The sequence below is a fragment of the Rhamphochromis sp. 'chilingali' genome (assembly GCF_963969265.1).
Source record: "Rhamphochromis sp. 'chilingali' genome assembly, chromosome: 2".
NCBI classification, from domain to species: domain Eukaryota; kingdom Metazoa; phylum Chordata; class Actinopteri; order Cichliformes; family Cichlidae; genus Rhamphochromis; species Rhamphochromis sp. 'chilingali'.
In genome coordinates, this window is record NC_137930.1 from 20,649,475 (window position 1) to 20,671,806 (window position 22,332).

Consider the following 22,332-nt stretch of genomic DNA (forward strand, 5'->3'; position numbering starts at 1 on the left):
CTTTTATGATTGGAGGGTTAACCTGGACTGAGGTGGACAATGAATCCAGAGCTATTTAGACAGTCATGGTCCTGTGTATAGATGAATCAAACTCAGAGTTCCATAACAATGCAATTGTTGAGTTCACTTTTGGTACTGCATTGCAAACACTTGCTCCCTTGTTGCCATTTGACCACAAAAGCCCCACACGGCCTGATGTGACTTTCCACGTACGTGCACTTGCTAGGTCATATACACCTGCGGTTAGCCACAGTGTTACTGAGAGTTAGATATCTGAGTTGCAAACCATTGCTAAGTTAACAGGGAAGTCATTTCAGCTTCTTTTGCCAAGCAGTTTTGTAGAGGCTGCTGGGATAACTCTTTATTAGCAGAGCTCCAGAACAAAAGGTTCAAAACTCTCCTTCCTTCCTTTGCTGAATTACTACTCCTGCTACGTACTGAGGTAGACAAGCATACTAACAAGGCAGTACATAAGAAAAAGCACCTTGGTGCCTCCAGACAACAGCCAACCCCACCCAAACAGCATGTTTGGTCCCAACTCCAAACTGCCTGTGCTTCTCTGAGTCTAAGGCTGCAGCAGAAACCAATGTTCTGAAGAAACAAATCACAGAGTTACCGGCTCAAATTGCTCATTTAATCCCCCAAAAGAAAAGCAGAAGTAAAAGGGCAAACCCAAGTGCAACGGTAACTGTGCAGACAAATCCTGCTCATCAGCAGCCGTTGCCAGTGCCTGTTCCAGAGCATCAGCCACCTCCCAGGCCACGCCCATGGTACTGCTTTCGGTGTGGAGAGGATGGCCACGTAGCCTCGAGATGCAGTAATGAGGCAAACCCCGGGCTGGTAGCAACAAAAAGGAAGCAATTTCAAAGAAAACAGCACGACTTAAATGGTGTGGGTGCACAGAATGGCTCTGTGGACACACACCATTTAAACTGACAGAAACTCCTGTCAACTCCTGTCAACTCCTGTTGCGGGACAGACAGGAGTTGAGTCTAACACTAGTCCCTTTACCTCCAAGCAAAAAGGCAAAAGACAGCCAGAAGGTCAGCCAAGTGGGCTGCCACAGAGTTTGGTTGGAAGCAAATGCACTGCTGAAGTGTGTGTTGCTGAGAAAAGAGTCAACTGGCTTTTCGACTCTGAATCTCAAGTTACAACGATCCTGTTGTCCTTCTATGAGAGCAACCTAAAGGACCAAGAAATTAAATCATTGGATGATTTGTTGGAGGTTGAAGGAGCTAATGGACAGGAAGTTCCATATTTTGGCTATGTGGAAATAGATATCACTTTTCCCAAAGAGTTTGTAGGAGAGGAGATTGAGATTCCTACATTGGCCCTTGCCCAAGAGCAAATCCTTATTGGCACCAACACTCTGGATGTGTTGTACTCAAATGTTGCTGCTCACATTAATGAATTTGGCCTACCTATCCAGAATGGCTACTATGCAGTCCTCAAAGTCTTGGAGCTTAGGCACAGACAACAACCAAATGGCAAACTGGGCGAAGTAAAACTCTCTGGGGAGAAGCCGGAGACGATTCCTGCTGGACAAACTGTTGCATTAGAAGGGGTAGCCCTTGTTGGAAGCTTCTTTAATGAAAAGTGGGCCTTGGTAGCACATCCAACAACCGCTTCCATGCCTGGTGGCCTGTTGATAGCGAATTGTTTAGTCACATTGCCTGCGTGTGAGCACATTGGCTGTGATAGTCAATAATGAAACCGACCGATGTTGCAGACCCAAGCATCAGAGAAATAATCACTCAGTTGCAAAGCGGTGAGGCACCTCCACCTCAAGTGAGAAAAGAGCTCCCTGAGTATGGACTCTTGTTGAGAGAATGGAACCAGCTGGAGCTCAAAAATAAAGTCTTCTTTCGTAAGAGGCAGGGCGTGATGGCAGTGATCATCAACTTGTCCTACCAAGAGAATTGCAAGACATGGTACTTGAACGTGTGCACGACAACATAGGCCATCTTGGTATTGAACGCACCCTTGATCTAATGACAGCTAGATTTTATTGGCCTAAAATGTCCTCAGTGGTTGAAGAAAAGATTAATACTTGTGATCGTTGTGTGAAAAGAAAAACTCCACCAGTGAGAGCAGCCGCAATGGTTTCAATAGAGACCACCAGGCCATTGGAATTAGTCTGCATGGACTTTCTGAGCATACAACCAGATCAAAGTAATACCAAGGACATACTAGTAATAACGGACCATTTTACTAAGCATGCCCTCGCAATACCGACACTGAAACAAAAGGCGAGTACCATGGCTGAGTGTCTTTGGGAACATTTCATATCACATTATGGGTTCCCTGAGAAACTCCATAGTGGTCAGGGCCCCGATTTTGAGTCCCATACCATCAAAGAGTTGTGTGAAATGGCAGGGATCCGGAAGTCGCAGACAACCCCATACCAGCCAAGGGGTAACCCTGTGGAGCGCTTTAACTGAACACTGCCACAGATGTTGGGCACTCTAAATAACAAGGACATGTCTCATTGGAGAGACTATGGTAAGCCTCTTGTGCATCCATACAACTGCACAAAGCATGAAGTCACAGGATTTGCACCTTATGAACTTGTGTTCGGGAGACAACCAAGACCCCCTGTGGATTTAGCTTTCGGGCTTCCTGTTGATGCTCTGCCACTGTCTCATACACAATATGTGCAAGGCCTGACAAACCGCCTGAAAGAGAGTTATGAGCTTTTGAGCAGAAATGCTAAGAAATCTGCCGAGCGCAACAAAAGGTTCGACCAGAGGGTTACTGGGTCTAGCTTTGAACCAGGAGCTCGAGTGCTAATTTGAAATGTGAGACTGAGAGGAAAGCACAAGCTAGCAGACAAATGGGAGGCAGATGTCTACGTGGTTGTGTCATGTGCTAGTGACCTTCCCGTATATATAGTGCCTCCTAAGGCTAGAGATGGTCCTCTGTGCACTTTATACAGGGACCTCCTGTTGCCCTGTGGGTTTCTGTCCGTGAGTGCTCCTGAAACCCCAGCACCACCAGCAGTGCGAAGGCCAAAAACCCATCAAAACCCAGGTTATGTAACAGAGCATTTTGATGATGCCATATCAGACAATAATGAAGTGTATCCTTTAAGTGTGGTACTTTTGTATCCAGCTGCCTCCACCATAATGCCTGAGGTTGATCCCATGTCACCCGACATTGCATTAGAGCAGCGCATTACTGACAGCGTGATCCCTCTTACCAAAGGTGTCGTTCCCGAAGCAGTTTCAGATGAAACTGAGGTGGAAATGCCGATAGAGGCAGGGGAGGAGCCCCCAGCAGCAAGCTCACCTCAGGTCAGCCTTTTTGACCTTGAAGAGCCAGGAAGAACGGGAGGTGATGAAAGTGAATCTTCTCGGAAGGATAGTGAGATTCCAGTACCCCTCATTTCACCTGTTGGGGAATCTCAGCTTCTTGACATTGAAGGTATAAAAAGTGTCCCTGAACCTGGTGACACAGCTAATTTAACCCACATAAAAGCAGTCGCAGAAGTCAAATCTGTATCCCAACTATCAAAATTTCCTCAGATTTTTTAAGGATGCACTTTACACCACGCAGGCAAAGACACACCAAGTTTTGTGCTAATAGCTCTTTGCAAATCACCTTGTCGGTTCAAAAATACTATTTTATGACTGTCAAACTGTGTTAACTTTGGCGTTTTTCATAGACTCAACTAAAGACATTTCAACAAATTATGTGTTTTCATGACAGTCTAAAGATACAATGCAAAATAGTTTCTTTGCTCAGCTTTGCCTGTTATGTGTAGACACACTGACTCATCCCTTGAGTTAGCTGATTTTTATCTTAGGTCAGTGTTAAGTGGCTTAACAAACAAATGATAAAAACAAAAAACAAGCAAAAAACAAACAAAAAAACAAACAAATAACAAACTTTATAGACCTTTAGAAAGCCTGGAGAATTATGGCTTAAGACCATTTAACCCTTTAAAGCTGGTCGGAGCGGGCATGCTCCGTTTTGCGTAACTATTTTTAAATCCCTGTAGAACCGGAACCACGTAAGCTAGCGCAATAATTTTTTTTGCATATGAAACCGGAGGAGTTGTACTTACATCTTAAGCCATCAGCTTGTCCTAAGTCACAGTTTTCTTCCACATATGGCTTTGCAAAAACTGTATAAAAAGCATTTGCAGCAAGAAAAACATAATATTCCAGAAACACGCTTTGCCGATCCAATCAGCTGTTCATAACACTTCCTACGTTGGAATAGACGTCAGTGCGAACTATCACATATCCGCCATTACCTGCTCGAAACTGGAAGTGACGTAATTTCGCGGAAAATGTAGTTTTTTACCTTCGGGGCCTTATAAGCCTATACTAGTGTTTTTAATTCATGTTTGACTTCATGCTTTTCTGAATAGTTTCTGGGATGCTTAGAACTAAAATTACACTGCTGGAAATAGTTTTTGGAAATTAGTTTTGTTTTTGTCTTTTTGCAAATTACCATTATAATATTTATTTTTGTTTTTCCTGCAGGACATAAAAATTGGTGTATCTCAAAAACTATGAAGACACTCAAAATGCATTTCCTGTTGTTGGAAACTATTTTGTGCAACTTTTTTGTATTTACAGTTTTGAGGGATAAACCTCTGAAATTTCTCTAACTAGAAATTTATGTAAAAAACAAAACAAAAAAATTTTCAATTTTTTTGTAGTTTATTGCACTTTTTTGCAATTTATGTAGTTATTATGGACTTAATGCATACATATTATTAAAATTTGGGCTATAACGGTTGTATTGATGTATAACAACTTGAAATGCTCCCAAAAATGGCACTACAGCACATAAAAATATAAAGATAAGCTCTGGCGGACTTGGTTCTATGGTAGGTCTTAAAGGGTTAAAAAAGATCTGGCTCTAGTCTGGCTTCTCGTAAGCAAAATATAAACAAATGAGTAGCATCTCAAGACTTTTTCACAGTAATGAATAGATTAACTAATAACTTACAATAAAAACTGCTGTCAGCACCACAGATGATAGAGCTGATAAAAGAGTGTTAGGGTCAGGTCAGGGTTATGGTTTTTCCTCATTCTAAAAAACGAAAGTAGCACTAGAGAGCTTATAGTGGACATGTGCATTTGCGGACATGTGCATTTGCGGACATGTGCATCGACTAAGCACAATCAATTCTGGAAACAAAAAAACTAAGACATGCTAAAATCAATGCTTCGACACGAGACTTGTAAGAGACACGTATGACGTGGCCACATACTTTTACTTGGGTGTGTGGCGTGCTGAAAAGTGTAAGACCCAAGACAACATTTTTTCTTAAAGGGACAGTATTTTAAAAAAAGGAGATAAAAATATTTGGAATGCAATAAATAGCTTTGCAATAAAGGTTACTTGAAATGAAAACAATAAGATCTGATGAGTCCAGATTTACCTTGATCTAGAGGCATGTGTGCATTAAGTTAAGAAAGCAGGCGGATGATATACCAAAGATTACTGATGCCTGTGGTGGCAGTGGTATAATCTGAGTTGCTTCAGTTGGTTGGGTCTAGGTTAACCAATCTTAAGTGCCAAAGGATGAGGTCAGCTGAACTTCTGATTGTAATGAATGACCAAGCTCTTATATCATCAGTAAAAGAGCTTTGAGAAAAATTAACAACCGTGAATGCAACCATGAACGGAAAAGATTCTGGGTATGAATCTGCCAGCTGACTGAGGTCTTTTTGTGTGAAGTTTGTATTGTTTTGCCTTAAATCCCGCCAGGTATTGTGGCTTTCTTACGCTGTCCAAAGTGAATGAATAAATTATTGTTCATCTCTCTGTGTCGGCCCTGTCATGGACAAGTGACCCTATCCAGAGTGTGTACAGGGCCTGTGTATATAGCTGGGTTCCAGCCGCCTTGGGCCTCTGAATTGGGTAAGAAGAAAATGGATGGGGGGACTACTAGACTGATCTGATAATGACATGCTATGGCTTTAGATCATTTACTGGCTATTATGTACTGAACTGTAGTTCAGGTATTTTGTTCCTTTATGCATGTTCCTTTATTCACATTTGGAGCAGCTAAAAGCAGAAGATACATGAAAGTGGAAACAATGTGTGTGTCTGAATGAAACAAAACTTCCAGTAACCTTTGCCATGAACCATGTTAATTACCACAGGGTGCTTCCACAGCACTGTGCCTCTGAAAATTGTGACTTCTAGGGTTTTGAGGCTTTTATTTTTGCACATTCAGAGTCACTGTATTTTATGCTTGTAAAGTAATGTCAGTCAGTCTGGCACTGGGTAGTATATTGAGGACTCACTGTACTATCACTGAAGTCAGTTCCATTGGCAGAATCTCAAAAATCATAACCATCAGATTACTCTCACAGCTGGAAACAAATGAAATAGAAAATTAAAAGTGCTGCACTTAACAGTTAAAGAAGGTAAGAGCACTAAATATCCCTGCAGCCAAAGGAAATGACAGAACTAAAGACCTATTTCTGTCTGTGTGGCCTTCCTATGTTGGCAGACTAGACTAAACTGTGCCACAGCTGAAATTATGCCCCAGAAACCTCTCCGAGGCCTTGTTCTGTTAAGAGACCGCCATGCCTAGAAATACTGCCGCCACAAACCCACAGGGCAGGAGGGGACTGTCCGCCTCAGATTTGCAGCTCAGACTCACGGGGTGTGTTTTTTTGTCTCAAAATGGTGAGGGTGAAATTAAAGGCAGCGTCTTCATGTAATTGCACATGGATGTGCCCACTGCCCATGAATCTGACCCCAGCTCTTGCACTCTAATGAAAGGTTGAAAGCTTGAACAAGGCAAAACCCTGGCAGAGTGATGGCTACAGGGATTTCAGCCAAATAGATTTTGTAATGTGCCCATGGTACTATAGCAAAGGGCCCTTATCTTTATTCTATCCGGCCATTTTCATGTAACCACTAGTTCTCCTGTTTGAATGAGAGGCTATTATGTTAGCAGTCAGAACAAAGCATTATAATCAATTATGAATGTCTCTGGGATATGTTATCCAAATAGGTATTTGTAAGTGTACTTTCTTTTTGTATAGCATTACTATAGCATGAATAATGGATATCTTTATAGGTTTGGGTCTCGAGTCAAGTTATATTATTAGTTAAATGTTCTATATATCTATAGAGAGCAAGTTGACCTTGTGCAAAGCTATTTAAGAAAAATAGACACATCAAAAATTTGATGCATGCTTTATTATACTGCAGGCCAAAAATATCTAGATATATGTAAAGCAGTACAGGCTGCAACATTAAACTGATGTTATATGGCAAGGTCTCTCTATAAGCGAATAATGTAATAGATATTAATGCACTAAAATAGAGATTGCTAAGTCAATAACCTTTAGAGTACTTCAACATTGTGCAGCTTTTACCTAAAGAAATTATGTTAATATTGACCGCCATGTCACATAACACTATATACTTTAAAAAGTCCGGGGCCAACTGTAGCTTAGCAGTGGAAAGTTTCCCCGAGGAATGGTCTTACCATCTGTGAGGCCAGCTACTCTGAGGGAAGCAAGGTTATACTGTACAGTACTTTCAAATGATGGGTTGCAGCTTGTAGGTTATACTTAAATAATATGGCATTATAATAGCAGGAAATTGCACATAACACACATGGTGCATTGATGATTTAGGGTAGTTGTAAAACATCAGATCATAAAGAGTGGAAGCTACACACACCACTTGTTAAATTAGTGTCCTGCACACAGAACGATTCAGCCCGGTTTGAACCAAAGACGTCTGCAAAGGAACAATTTAGTGAGGGTGGTCTTGAAAAAGTGAAAAGCCCCCCACTTCCACCCATGCTCCTCTTCTGTAGGCTATGAATACACATAAACATAGACTCACTCTGACCACATATTATGGGTTAGTACTTGCTGATGGTTTCATATTTGGAACTACGTTTATGTAAATGCAGATGTGAGCCCCACATCACTGCAGTTTGCTGAAAAACCCAAGGTTTTTCCGACCATGCTCCCAGTCTGTTAATCCAGCTGCCTTTTACATACACCCACTCCGTGATTGGTCCCAGATTTACTGTGGGTCCGGAGTAACTATTTGGCTTTTTCCCTGAAATTTTCCCCATTGCTGCTGGCACAGTGTGTGACCTGCAGGAAATGACTGAGAATTGTGACTGTAACAATGCTAATGGACCGGTGCCAGACCGCAGCTGTTTATTTAACCACACAAAGCATTCTTCTGGGTTAATAGCCACAGACACTCCAAGATATTGACTATTTAATGATTTGGTCTGAGACACAGTACAGTATGTGCTTGGTTTGGGGGGAAAATTGCAAAAAGCTAGATGTGTGGCACCGTATCAAGCAAAGCAATAAGGTTCCTAGCAGTGGAAGCAGTGACTCAGTTATTCTGGGCTCGAGCTGCGGACTTTTGTTTGAAAATGGAGCTTTGTGTTTTAGTCCTACTTGGTTCACTGTGTTTCGTTACAGTCAGGGAAGTCTTAAGAATCTCCTCAAAGCGCTTTGTCACATCTGTTTTAAGGAGTTATTATCTGTCAGTCTGCCTCTCAGACTCTTTACTGCCAGCCCTGCCCATCCTTCCTGGATGTGAGGTCACAAGAGAATGACCAGAACAAAGGATGGGCAGCAGTCATACACTCTTACAGCACCGCTCTCTCCTTTGGGTCCATGTCAAATAAAAAGTAGTGATTTGCATTCTGTTCACAGGTTTTATCAGTGATTTAATTTCAGTTGTTGTGGCTAGCATTTAGATTTTTCTTTCGATACTTATCATTTATTATTTGTAGTTTAAAAAAAATATTACCAGACTGCTGACTTCCCACTGGGATTCATCATTACCTGAACCAGGTCAGAACCTCCACTCAACCTAAATTTAACCACTCAATTTAAACATTGGACTCACGTGAAATAAGGCATTACAGTCCTATCAGAGTTTTAAGTAGCCCAAAGATATATATTTAACATTTCTGCTCACATTAAGAGTCACTGTTGTTACCTAGTGAGCTAGCAACGCTACCAAAGCTCTTTAAACAAACAAACAAACAAACAAACAAACCCAAAGCACTTTGGTGCGCAGGCAAACGATAAAAACAAGTAGGTTTGCACCTTTGGTTCCACAGTTAATAAAACCCTAAGTAAGTGTTTTGTTGTGAGTGCTATAACGAACATAGCAGAGGACAACGTGTGAGAATGAATCTTTGCATCTCGTGTCCACAAACATACCTCCTGTCGGTGATGCGCTTCTGACCCCCTAGAGCAGCCTCCCTGCGCTCGCAGTCCGGGCTGAAGGAGGGGAGGGAGGGGTGTGACTACCAGCCGACCGACCAGAGCTCAGTGAAAAAAAAAGAAAAAAGATGAGGAGCTGCTCTCTTCTGCCGAACAACGAAGAAAGACTTAAAGTTCAACAGAAAAGAAAGGAACTCAGATAATCGACTGCGATGAAATGTGCGTCCAAAAGTGCGGGATTGACTTTAAAAACAAAGCGAACTGCGAGCATCCAGAGGTAAGTTGTTTTAAAGCTGCTGGTTCTTTCTCGGAGATTTAGACAGCTTGAAGCTGCAAAAAAAACAAAAACAAAAAAACCACTCAGTAATTAAACTGCCGCTATTTGCTGAAATCCGTCGATAATTTACACGTGACGACTGTGCCAGAAATATGCTAATTTTATGCATAATTAGGTGTTTTCAAATGAGCGGCTTCGATTTCCAAGACTTCTCTGTTTCAAAGGAGAGGGGGGAAAGCGACATCAGAGTTTATTTCAAGGTGTTTTTTACAATAGCGAGTGTGTTTCTGGTGAATAACCTTTTGTTTCTATAATTAGTGGAATTTAATCAAACAAACCGCACAAGGACAATGATGGCAGCATGATGATCTGTAAATTGGCTGCTCTCTAAAATAACGCTCAATCTACTCCTGCAGTTGAACACAGTGGACACCGCGCTCCCTGCTCGAGTCTGACCTCCAGTGTCGGCTGCTGGTATTCTTTGGACAATGATCAACTCTCAGATCCAGCTCCACTACAACTACACAGGAAAGCTGGCCAACCGACCAAGCAGTGGCGCGAGCCCCGGCACTGTGGACACCAAAACCGTAGTTTTCCTCATCGTTTGCAGCTTCATCGTCTTGGAGAACCTCACAGTGCTTGTAGCCATATGGAGGAACCACAGGTTCCACAACCGCATGTACTTCTTCATCGCTAACCTGGCAATGTGCGACCTGCTGGCTGGAGTCGCTTACCTGGTCAACCTGCTCCTGTCTGGAGAGAAGACCCTGCAGCTCTCACCTGCTCTCTGGTTTGTGAGAGAGGGGAGCATGTTTGTAGCACTTGGAGCCTCCATTTTCAGTCTCCTGGCTATTGCTATAGAGAGACACCTTACTATGATCAAAATGAGGCCTTATGATGCGAACAAGAACTACAGGGTATTTCTGCTCATAGGGACCTGCTGGCTGATTGCTATATCTCTTGGAGCTTTGCCTATTCTGGGCTGGAACTGCCTGAATAACCTCCCTGATTGCTCTACAATCCTCCCTCTTTACACCAAGAAATATGTTGCTTTCTGCATCACGGTTTTCATACTTTTGCTCTCAGCCATAGCCATCCTGTATGCCCGCATCTACATCTTGGTCAAGTCCAGTAGCCGAAAGGTGAGCAAGCACAGCAGTTCAGAGCACGCCATGTCCCTACTGCGCACTGTCATCATTGTAGTTGGAGTTTTCATCGCTTGCTGGACTCCCCTCTTTGTCCTGCTCCTGGTGGATGTAGCGTCCGAGCAGAGGTCCCCCATTCTTTACGAAGCCCACTGGTTCATTGGGCTGGCGGTGCTCAACTCCGCGATGAACCCAGTCATCTACACTCTGGCCAGCCGCGAGATGAGGCGAGCTTTCCTGGGTCTGGTTTGCGGCTTTTGCTACAGGGCGAAGGCGTCTGTGAACGGAAGCGGAAACAGACAGTCCCTAGAGCCCAGCCGCAGCAGGAGCAAGTCGTGGAGCAGCCAGAACCAGCAGGGCTCCAGGCAGTCAGAGCCGGAGAGAGGACAGGAGTCAGACAGGGGCCACGGAAAGGTTTCAGTGGTGGCTGGAGCAAGCAGAGGTACTGCTGAGGCTGCGAGTGACAGAGAAGATTAAAAGGAGACAGGAGTAATTTACAATAATACTCTGAGCTTAAGGGTTTGTGCAGTGGTCACAACGGAGAGCATTGTTCCCAAAAAAAGTGTTTCTTTAAATGAAGGGTAGACTTCTGACATTAGCTGCAGGGCAGTGGTTTCTTTTTGCTATATGTTCAACATCTGTAATGTATGGCTCTTTCAAGTCCAGCCTCCAGTGCTCAAGAGTTTGGAGTCACATTGTCCTTTTTTTGTTGTTGGGTTTTTTTGCTGGATAACAGTCACTTCCACAGATGACTGGTGCTCTTACCCTCAACAGAAAGGACTTTTACCTCTGTAGTTGCAGCTGTGAGCTCCTATGATAAATTAGAAGTGAAAACTTACCCGCAGTTACGAAATAAGTGCAATTATATCACTGCAAAAACCAATGTAATGAAGAATGATTGTAGACTATTATTATTGCAATGGCACACAGCTGAAGGTATTTATTAATCGACGTAGTTTGTATTTACTCAGTAATCCTACGGTATGCTGGGCAGTTACTGTAATCTGCATTGTATAATAACCAAGGCAAGAGTTACTCATTGTGAAGAAACAAACAGGTGCGTTTTTTTGTATTATATCAGTAGCATTGTGCTCAAAATGAAAGCGTTCGTGATACAAGGGCTCCATCTGCTGGTCTTACTCAGTACTGCTGCATGTTCTCTATGCAGCTACAGCAGTTCTTTGTGTGCATTTGTTTTGAGCTTTAAAAGCATGACGCTAGAAAGCTGAAGACTGTAAAGAGGCACGTGAATGCAGCATGTGAAATACAAATTGCAGATATTCATGTTAGATAAAAAAAAAAATCTGCTTTCACTCAGTAAATTAAAATGGAAAACTATTAAATTTACTGTGTAACAATTCATTAGAATCACCTTGTGGCCAAGAGAGTGCAGCTCTGCTTTGTTTATGAAAGGAACTTATAAAGGCTTGGTTCACCAATAAAAGTATTTACTGTGTAATCTAGCCATGCTTTTGATTTTGTTAGTCAAGATTTAGAAGCATGGGTGTCGCTGTAGCTCACCTGGCTGTACAGGTGACTCAGTGCTGAAGGCTGCTGCAAAGGTTCGGCTCTGAGTCTGACCCAGACCATTTTCTGCATGTCCTTACCACAACTCTTTTCCCTGCTTTCCTGTCCACTCCCTGTGCTGCACCATCTAATAAAGGCTGAAAATGCAAAAAAAAAGAAAAGGAAAAAAAAGATGTAAAATGTTACCGGTATGTTTTAACGATTTCTGGAGGCAATCGAACACACAATGCATATACACTAAGTTGTGTTTTCCGTGGCTCACAACATCTATTTCCTAAAACCAATTTCCAGTCACTGTGGACAATCCACAGACTGCACCTGGAACTTATTTACTCTTGCTTGTCATGGGAACTAATATAAATAGTGCGGACTGTGGATGACCCAGAGTAACACATCTCAAAGTCAAGTATATGTGAATGTGGGTAAATTAAAACCACCTGCGCATTTTAGATAAGAAATCTGTGACTCATGAGCAGAAATATTAATACCCGAAACTATTACAGCAGAGAAACAACAGCGATTCTACACATTCACGGTTTTATTGCCAACAGTCATACAGAATAATGATTAACTAATACAACCAAAAGATTAAATCTGTAAACATCATTTGGACTTGTTGTCTCTATGTTTTTATTTCCTTTTTCCCCCCAGTTTTTTTAAATACCTGTCCCAAAATAGTGAGTTTCTGTGTGATTTCCTCTGACAAAGATTTATATTTAGAATCTCGAAATGATACATTTATAATATATAATAGAGAGGGAAGGAGGGAGGGTGGGAGACAGATAGTGAGAGGGAACAGTAGTCTCAAGCAGCAACACGCAGCAGGGCAAAAACACAACCTCTAGTGAACAGGCATGCCCCATTGAAGATCAGCTATTGCACTTTGAAGGAAGAGAGAAAGGAGAAATTAAAAACAAACATTGTACAAATAAAAGGCACATTTTCATCAACAGAAATCTGGAAAGACGCCATGTTCTTAGTTTTTGTCCCAGTGAGGAGTTTGGTCATTTCTTTAAGTCTCAAAGCTGATCCTCGGCGAGATTCGAGTACGGTTGCTTTTGATATACGCTTTGTTTGTTTGGTATTTTGTGTTCCTACAAATTCAGATTTTAGAAAAAAAGCTTCTTCTTTTTTTTACATTAGCAGAGTGCTTTTAAATAATTTAGCACATTATTCTTTCTTCAGAGTTATTTGATTTGATGAAATTATGTCGCAAAGAAGTGGAGAATGCAAAAGTAAATGACAAAATTCTCTTTGTGTCCTTCTCCATTGGGACACAATGAATCAAACACATTAACCCAAAACAGATGTGGTGGATGTTTTGTTGTTGTTGTTGTTTTTTTACATTTTCATAAGGACCCCAGTGCTGTGGGTTGTGAGATGCATGTACTGTACACTCCCTCTTGCAGCAAAACACAGGCACATTATATTACATTGCATCTGTCTTGTCAAACTCATTGAACACATGCTGATTTGGGTTCAACTGAAGTGATCCAGTGCATATCAGATACAATGCCCCATTCATTTGGTATCCATCGGTGTCCTGACATTAGTAAGGATAAAAGCATTAAATAAAAGAAAAAAAAAGTCAGTTTCCAGTGCTGCTGTGTACCACTTCTATGGGCTTTTTAAAAACAACATAAATACTAAACTGTCCAGAGGAATGAGAGCATACAGTGGATTGCAAACTGAAAATTAATGGTTAAAAACTGGCTTAAAAGCTGTATTTTCCTTTCAAACGCAGTGTTATCCAAAGCAGATGCAACTGACAGGGGTAACTATCCAACTCTAGGGTGACATCTTGTGGCAAAACTGTTTTTATCATAAGATGTCGACACTGAGAAATCAAAAGCTAACAGTAACTGAAAACGATCGAAAACATTTGGCGTAAACGCAAGACACTCGTCTGACACGCGTGAACTAAGTGACCTAACTTTGTTTTGTGCTATTGGTTTCAGATCCTTCAAATAATAATAGTAATAATAATATTTAAGATTTTAAAGGTTCACAAAAAGCTGAAAATGTGAATCAAAGATGTGAGAATATCCATTGCAAGCCCCAAAACTAATCACCGACTACACACCTAAAATAATTCAGCGAAAAACCAATTCGGAAATAGTTTGAAAAGCATATATTTTTTGTCTTTTTTATTTTTTTACAGTGTCAGCATACATAAGCACCTCTTTCAAATAAAGGGGTATCAAGGTCTACGAACATGGCCACGAGAACGGTTGATTTTAAGTCATGCGACTGCAGTGACACGAGAAACTACTTCATAAAAAACGTTATCGTTAAAGCCATTGACAGCACTGTGAAAGGGTGGCTGTTTGCACCCCCTCCCCCCACCCAACAATTTGTGACAACTGCAAAGCAAAAGAAAAGAAAAGAAAAAAAAACACATTCAGGCCTAAACCCCGATAAAAGCTAGGTTTTTCTTATAGTGACTAATCAAATAAGCTGTCACGCTGTTGGTGAGATTAAAGGACGTTTTTCTGAACGTAATTTCGTTATAAAGAGCGTTTCCGTTTCCTCAACCTCTTAGCCGACGGTTCCTGTAGAAATGTGGTTGTGCTTGACAGACAAAACGAAAGTTTCAGATTTTTATTCTAAAATACTCTTGTTAATACCTCTTTGAGGTTTGATTTGCGCTTTGTCTAAACTACAAGAACAATAGTCTTTTTCTTAATCTTTTAAAACACCAAATCGAGATATTGTGTCCAAATGCACCTAAGTCTTGTCAAAAATATAGCATTTCAGTCATCACAACAAAATAATAACAGTTCTCTATTGTTTTTTTTTTTCATCTTTAACAACTCCTGCATCTTCCAGCGTCTCCGGTTAAGTAACTGCAGATCAGTTTGTCTCAATAACTCTTTGAGCGAACTGAGCCTTGAAGCATCGACTCATGTTTCATCTTCAAGCTCTGTAGTGAGAGGCCACTTTAGCGCTTCCTATTATCGGTCAGGCATCGCAAGCATCACTGTTTCCTTCCCACAGGCTGTAGGAGACACAGTTCACTCCCGGCTGAAACAATCGGCAGGTTGTTGTCACGGTGATGGCCAATAAGGTGGCTAATGCTGTCAAATATGTGATCTTTTGTCCGTACCTTAAAAAGAAAAAGGAAGACAGATATTCAGAGTCTGCTTTGGTCTAATGAGAGTTTCAGCTTTTACTTTCATGCATTCACAAAAGAGTTAATGAATCAAGCTCCGTGTGTCCTGCTATACCCCCCTCACCCGTCTTACCGTGCCTTCAGGGTCCACCAGCAGCAGGTGTTTGGCAATTCCATTGTGCATGCCTGTCAGTACGTAGGACCCTGGGTTGGTAGTGCTCTTACGGACGAGAAAGTCCCCGTCATTTTTCAGAAGTTTTTCAGCATCGCGGCGACTCATTTTACCGTGGTACCACATTTGGCCCTCCAGCTCCTCCTGAGCCCGGAAGGCCAGAGAGCGCACAAGCAGAGGGCTCGAGTTGTCCACGGATGCTGCCTTGTGAAGACCGGATACCTGGGACTGGGCCTGTCCCTGAGACTGGGACTGGGACTGGATTGCATCTTCGAAGGGCTCTGGCACGATGAGGACAGTGCCAAAAGGTGAGTTAAGAGAGGAAAAGTAGGTAGAGGAAATTAAAAATTGAAATCAGCATAACTATCAAATAGACAAAAACGGAATCTAAATGTGTTTCTTCCTTTTGACTTTGACAAATCAAATGTTGATTTTGTCAATAACTGCAATATATGAGCTTCATTTTTCTAAATTCAGAGTTCAACAGAGTTGATCCTCAAAATAGAAACACATACTGTATTCATTCCCCAAATATACTCCATCCGCCGTGCTGTGATAAAATATTTGTCCCCTTCTTGAGCTTTTGGTTTTTTGCATATTGTGTATATTATCATATAAAGATAACACACGTAAATCCAAACTGCAGTTTTTAAACAATGATTTTATTTATTGAGGGGATAAAACTATCTAAGCCTACCTGGTCTATTTGAATAACTGTTAAATCATGAATTAACTACATGAATTTCACTAGCCATCCTCAGGTCTGATTATTGAGAAATCAATTAAATAGAACCTGCCTGACAAAGTGTAGGTAGCGAAACAATCTCAAAAAGCACCATATCATGATCTAAAGAACCAGCTGAGACACAAAGTCTTTAAAATCTAGCTAGAAAGCCATTTCTAAGGCTTTGGTAGGCTTTGGTACTCCAGCAATTCACAGTGAGAGCCATTAGCCACAAATGACTCAAAAATGTTAATGAAGGTTTTGGAGTGAAAATCCAGACATAAATTTGATTGGGATGCTGACCGTACACAGGGTGCTCATACTCAAAAATTCTCCAGTGTGACTGATTTCAAACAATTCTGCAGAGGCCACAATTCCTCCACAGTGACGTAATATACTCATTGCCTGTTATCACAAACAACTGATTGCAGTACTTGCTGCCAAGAGTGGCACAACCAGTTATTAGGTTTAGGGGGCAGTTTTTCCACACAGGCCCAGGTAGGTTTGGATACCATTGTATTAATAAAAGAAATCCTCACTTTGAAACTGCATTTTTTGCATTTACTTTATTTATCTTTGCCTAGTGTTAAATTGGTTTGATGATCTGAAACATTTAAATGTGACAAATATACTAAACATCCCCTGAATGTGCCTGTACTGTTTCCCATAGCATGTAAACTGATGTGATGATATGCTGATGACACTGTTTTGTGTCTGATGGTTTGAAAGGTGTCCTAAGCCAGGGTCACAGAGAGAGGGCTGCTGGACTGTCAGCTGCCTACAAAGGTATCAACCTATAACTTAACCAATCAGAGTCAGTCAGTCATTTGTTGTGATGATGAGGAGCAGCTCAGAAACTGTACATATAATATTTATGAAATAGAATAGTAACAATGTATATATTTTTTCAGCTATTTTTTAGTTTTTGTTGTGTTTTTACTTGTTATATTGTTATCTGTTGGCCCTCTTGACCAGGTCTCTATTGGAAAATAGGTTTTAATCTCAATGACTTTTACCTGGATAAAAAAAAAAGGTAACAATTAACATGAACTCACTAAAATGTGATTAACTGTTATAGAACTACAGTAGGTGGACATTGAAGCCTGAATTTAAAAATTTCCAAAAGAAACATTCACATTTAAATTGCACAGCTCATGCTTTACATGTAATTTGTGTCATGGTTTCTTCATGTGTATGCCTTTGATCTTCCATGTGTATTAATAGCAAAGCTAAAGCTGAAGTTAGAAGGAGGAAGGGGACAACCACACACTGCCATTATCACAGTCATCCTTTTGTCTTCATACTGACATGATGTTATTATGACGCCGAGCTTAAGTCACTGAGAAACAAAATCTGGGAAACCTCTATAATTACGAACTCTGATTCTAGTCGTCTTACAGTATTATTCTGAAGGAAGCCAACAGATACTATTCAGCTTCTTTCTACTGCTTTATCATACAAGCATTAAATTATATTTTCATCAAAGTCATGAAAGATAAAAAGTGAAAATAAATAAAAATGTACTGGCAAATGTTAAACTATGTTTACCATAAAAATAAATCAGACAGTACTTCCATATCCAATATCTGAATACGAACTGACTTTTTAATACAAGGTAACGAAGTCTTACTCATATCAAACAGGTCCTTCTGTGGGCTCTCTTTGGCTGCAGCTGCCATGCCCTTTGTCACATTTTCAGCCTCTGCCTGGAGAGCTGCGAGCACCTGGGCATCGATCTGCTGGGTGTTCACATAGGTGGGCATTTCTTCTGTATTTGGTGCTTGACCTTTAGTCTCTGGGAGTCCACTTATATCAAATGATCCTAGAGATTTGAAAAAACAATCATTTATACTTTTGGAGGCATAAAATGTTGCAGAACTGAATATCTTGCATAGTGGATGTACTTACCCTGTTGCATGAAGAAAGTCTTTCTTTCATCTCCCCAGCTTTGCCGCCCTTGGTAATATGTCTGATCGACAGATCCTGGACCCATCTAATGACATGCAGAAAAACACTGGATATTTAAGATTATTTTGAAATAAATGATGATGTGTTGATAAGGTTTAAGACTATTTTAAGTATTGTTTACTTTTTATATATACTCACTGGACACTGTATTAGCCACACCTGCTGAATCGCTTGTTGACGCAAATGTCTAATCAGCCAATCACATGGCAGCAACTCAATACATTTAGGCATGCAAACATGGTCCAGGAGATCTCCTGAAGTTCAAACTGAGCATCAGAATGGGGAAGAAAGGTGATTTAATCGACTCAGAACATGGCACAGTAGTTGGTGTCAATCAGGTTAGTCTGAGTCTTTTAGAATCTGCTGGTCTACTGGGATTTTCCCACAAAAACATGTCTAGTGTTTACAGAGAAAAGTCCAAAAACAAAAGGAAATATCCAGCGAGCAGCAGTTACTCAGGATTAAATTCCTTGTTGATGTCAGAGGTCAGAGGAGAATGCCCAGACTGCCTCGGGTTTATATAAAGGCAACAGTAACACTCATTATAGCCAAGGTAGGCAGAAGAGCATCTAGCAGCAGAAGACCACACTGGTGGACACTCCTGTGAACTAAAAACAGGAAGTCGAAGCTACAGTGGTGTTGGTGGGGATGTTGGGGATATTTTTATCCAAATTTTGGGCCGTTAATACCAAAAACTACTCATTCTGCTTGAGTGTTATTGCTGACCACGTTTATACCCACAGTGTGCCCTCTTCTGATGGCTGCTTCCAGCAGGAAAATGCTCCATATCACAAAGCTCAATCGCAACTTGGTTTCTGGAATATGACATTAAGTTTACTTTTTTCAAATAAAGGCAAAAGGGGTTCAACCAAGTACTAGTAAGGTGTAACTAATGAAGTGACCAGTGAGTGTATATTCATGATTTCAGCAGGATCTCATTGGGCAAGTTTCCATTTAACTGAGATCTTGAAAAATGTCTAAATGGCACCCAGCAATTTAGGCTAAAATCAGACAACTGCTATGTGTAAACAAAATCACCAATGTAACTGCAGTGGGTCCAACAAGACTAAGTGTCCTGAGCATGACCATTAGAGCTGCCAGAATAAGCTTCCAAACTATTGGAGATTACAGTTTTTAAGACACCTTATAATTTAGAGGTATTATCATTAGGTACACTGACAATATAGAATACTGGAAACATGCTTAGAAAGGAATATGACAGGAATATAAAAGAGGTGAATCTCTGGTCATGGAGTGTGCATTGTGCCATAATCACAGAAACTGTCAAACAACATCAATGAAAAAAAGTGACACTATTTTGTATCATTTGAAAATATTGTTTATATCCTTCTGATTTCTTCCCCATATATCAGGACACAGGATGACACATTAAAAATAGCCAATCAATTTGTATACGTTTGTTTACACAAGAAACACAAAGTTAAACTAAGCTGTACCTGGCAACCATCTGCATTTTGATTGGTCAGCCTGGTGTCAATGAAGCCTCCAGGGGGAGGCATCTTCCCGGGGATGTTGTTATAGTAAGGGTGCTCTGCTGACTCCTCCTCTTCCTCCGTCCAAGGTAACTCCTCCATGTTTAATACCCTGAATGAACACTTCAGTCATGAAACTTAACACTGTACTGCATTGCTGTGCTGTATTTGATAAAATTATCACCTTCTATATTTTCTTGTGTTAGTGAACAGGTACTTTGTGATGCGCTATTTTTATCTCACCTGTCATGTGTGGACGACAGCTTGCTTGAGGGACACTGCAGGTACTGCTGGAAGCGAAGGTCAAAGGCCTGGCCGATGGTACTGATGACGTTCTGGGCTAGTCCATCAGAGCACTCCAAGATGTGGCACGCTGACAAGAGTCACAGCAACACATTTTCATAAGCATGACGCTGCAAGTCTGCAGAGCGTTTAATCAATGAATGCTCACCTCTTCTGTTAACTGGGTCCTTTGCTACATAGGCAACATAATCTGTTGTATCCTGTAATGAATGATACATCTTGTAAAATACCACTGATATAATTAAAACTAATAAAATAAAACAAACAGAATTATAAAAATTAGAAAGATATAGTGTAGAATTTTATAATACATTCCATTAAAATAAAATATCTGATTGGCAGTGTAAAGCATGCCCGTACTTAAAACAGCACTTATAATTGTATTAAGATAATTTTTAAACATCTTTAACAAAATGTAGTGTTTTTAAAGTCAAATTTCAAGTATTTTTTTAAAAATTATATCCTATTCTGTTATTTGAGTACTTACAGGGTCTCCACCTGATGCAAAGGAAATGGACTGCATGTGATGGTTGGCTATAATCTGTCAAGAAGAAAATACAGTGCATACGTGTTATCACATGGTAATGCATACATACAAGCATACATGAAGTCACTATGTTCTCATGTGTACTGATGAAATGATAAAATTTGAATTTCACCATCTGTTCTTTTATAAAAATAATTCTTTAAAAGCTGCCCTTCATCCCCTTAAAACTTCTTAGCAGTAAAACTAAAATATGCTCCTATCTTTCGTTCACTTGTTAGGTGAATGTTAGAATCACTATACCATGGAGCCATTCCAGTGAAAATGCTAAATAAAATAAAAATAAAATGCAGTTATTTCTGAGGTTTCAAGCATGTTTCACAACGTGCCAGTGTCGGGTTTTTTTTTGGTCTTTACACCAGCTGTTTCCAAGTTCATTAAGGTGTCGGTAACTTTAGCCCTCTTTCCACTGTGTTCAGCCAGTTGAAACAGCTGTTTGTTCAGATACCCGGAGAGAACCTGAGTTTCATGGCATTGCAGTCTGAATCATGACATGTGTAAAATGTGTTATTGTACAGGTATTTCCTTGGAAATATTCTAGGAACTGCTAAACTGCTATTTTAGACTCAATGCTGTGTTCTTGCCTGCAGATTTTTGTTTTTACTAAATCTCTGGATATTCTTTTAAATAGATTACATTGAACAGATTTATGCTGCAGCTAATTAACTGCAGTGTTGCCTAACAATAACTTGCCTTTTCCATATCGAACTCTCATAGTTTGATGTTTTTCGTTGGGTTTCTAAAGCTCATGCTTTATTCAAACTTCATTAAAAGTTGGTTTGTGGTTGCTTGGATCGGCTGTCCAGCAGCCTACAAACACCCGCTTGTTGCTAATTTTGCTAGCTTGTAGGTCTGGATTGTAAAAGACATCTTTCACATACATGTTCGTATTCATGAGGTGCAACAACAATACAATACAATACAATTCATTCTCCTAAATATTTATCGTAGGTGAACTACATGGCCACGCAACAATTCAAGGGGAACTCCAACATGCCATTGCTTCACATGGCTTCGGCTTTTAGTTTGTTTTTAGTGCAGTTTTCTGTGGTTGTCTATACTTCTATTTCCTTTTGTACCAGGGTGTATTAGGATCTTGCTTTTTCCTATCAGAAACTACAAACAATCAAATCAAAGATTAGAGGGGTGTTCTAGCATTTAAGGGAAACTGCAACATAATTTGTAGCCTTGTAGCTATATTAGGTGTTAGGTGGATCAATCACTCCCCTCAAAGTTGGAATAACTATAACTAGGTACATGGCCAGGGATTATACTGCCTTGACTTTTATTGGTCTCTGGTTGTCACATTCCTGCTAGTCTCTTCCTGTCTGTTTGCCTCTTAAACTCTAAAACTCTTAAAAAAACAAAACAACTCACTTCCTTGATGTAATTGTCTTAAGCAGCAGTTTTAATATTGGTAGTAGTATTATGTATTTCTACTACATGTTCTGTAATTGTTAACAAAGATCCCGACTGACCTGTTTGCAGTCAGGGGTCATCAGGTTGAGGCTACTTGTGGAGATGTTGAGGTTGATGGACATGCCGGCAAACTGCAGATTGCTCTTCCCCAAAATACTGGACAGAGCTTTGGATGGTGGCTGTAAGGATCAGACACAATAAGACACAAATAAAACAAAACTGATTTAGCCTAGAATAGAGACTTGGAAGGTAACAAAATCAGAAGACGAGCACCTTAGAAGTTCCCCAACAAACATGAAGGCTCTGGAATTGTTTGCATCCTGGTACTTTTTTAAACCTCTACTAGTTTCCTTTGGGCAGTTTCCACTGTTTCTGCAAAGGTGCACTAACCAGCTGCTGGCTTTTTCTCTTAAACATAAAACAGTTCCTTTACATAGTTCACTGATGCATAACTGAA

The 22,332-nt window shown here is 40.6% G+C and overlaps 2 protein-coding genes across 2 annotated transcripts in view; one reads left to right on the plus strand and one right to left on the minus strand.

Annotated features, from left to right (window-relative positions):
* Positions 1-9,318: 9,318 nt before the first annotated feature.
* On the plus strand, positions 9,319-12,312 carry s1pr3b (sphingosine-1-phosphate receptor 3b). Its single transcript, XM_080874559.1, has 2 exons — positions 9,319-9,468; positions 9,885-12,312. Exon 2 carries the CDS (start codon positions 9,957-9,959, stop codon positions 11,088-11,090), a length of 1,134 nt encoding a protein of 377 aa, XP_080730685.1. The 5' UTR covers positions 9,319-9,468; positions 9,885-9,956; the 3' UTR covers positions 11,091-12,312.
* A 372-nt stretch (positions 12,313-12,684) lies between these two features.
* The window catches only part of shc3 (SHC (Src homology 2 domain containing) transforming protein 3), a 21,193-nt gene continuing 11,545 nt past the window's right edge, over positions 12,685-22,332 (minus strand). Inside the window, exons 5-13 of the mRNA XM_080862622.1 lie at positions 21,935-22,054; positions 20,400-20,453; positions 20,061-20,112; positions 19,853-19,982; positions 19,574-19,721; positions 18,057-18,141; positions 17,779-17,970; positions 15,386-15,705; positions 12,685-15,246 (exon numbers count right to left, since the gene is read on the minus strand). Of these exons, the coding sequence (XP_080718748.1) occupies positions 15,118-15,246; positions 15,386-15,705; positions 17,779-17,970; positions 18,057-18,141; positions 19,574-19,721; positions 19,853-19,982; positions 20,061-20,112; positions 20,400-20,453; positions 21,935-22,054 (1,230 nt within the window). The 3' untranslated portion in view covers positions 12,685-15,117. The remainder of the gene's footprint in view (positions 15,247-15,385; positions 15,706-17,778; positions 17,971-18,056; positions 18,142-19,573; positions 19,722-19,852; positions 19,983-20,060; positions 20,113-20,399; positions 20,454-21,934; positions 22,055-22,332) is intronic.

Bases quoted from the DNA above. Each gene is read 5' to 3' on its own strand.
- s1pr3b (XM_080874559.1), top strand. From the start codon at position 9,957: ATGATCAACTCTCAGATCCAGCTCCACTACAACTACACAGGAAAGCTG.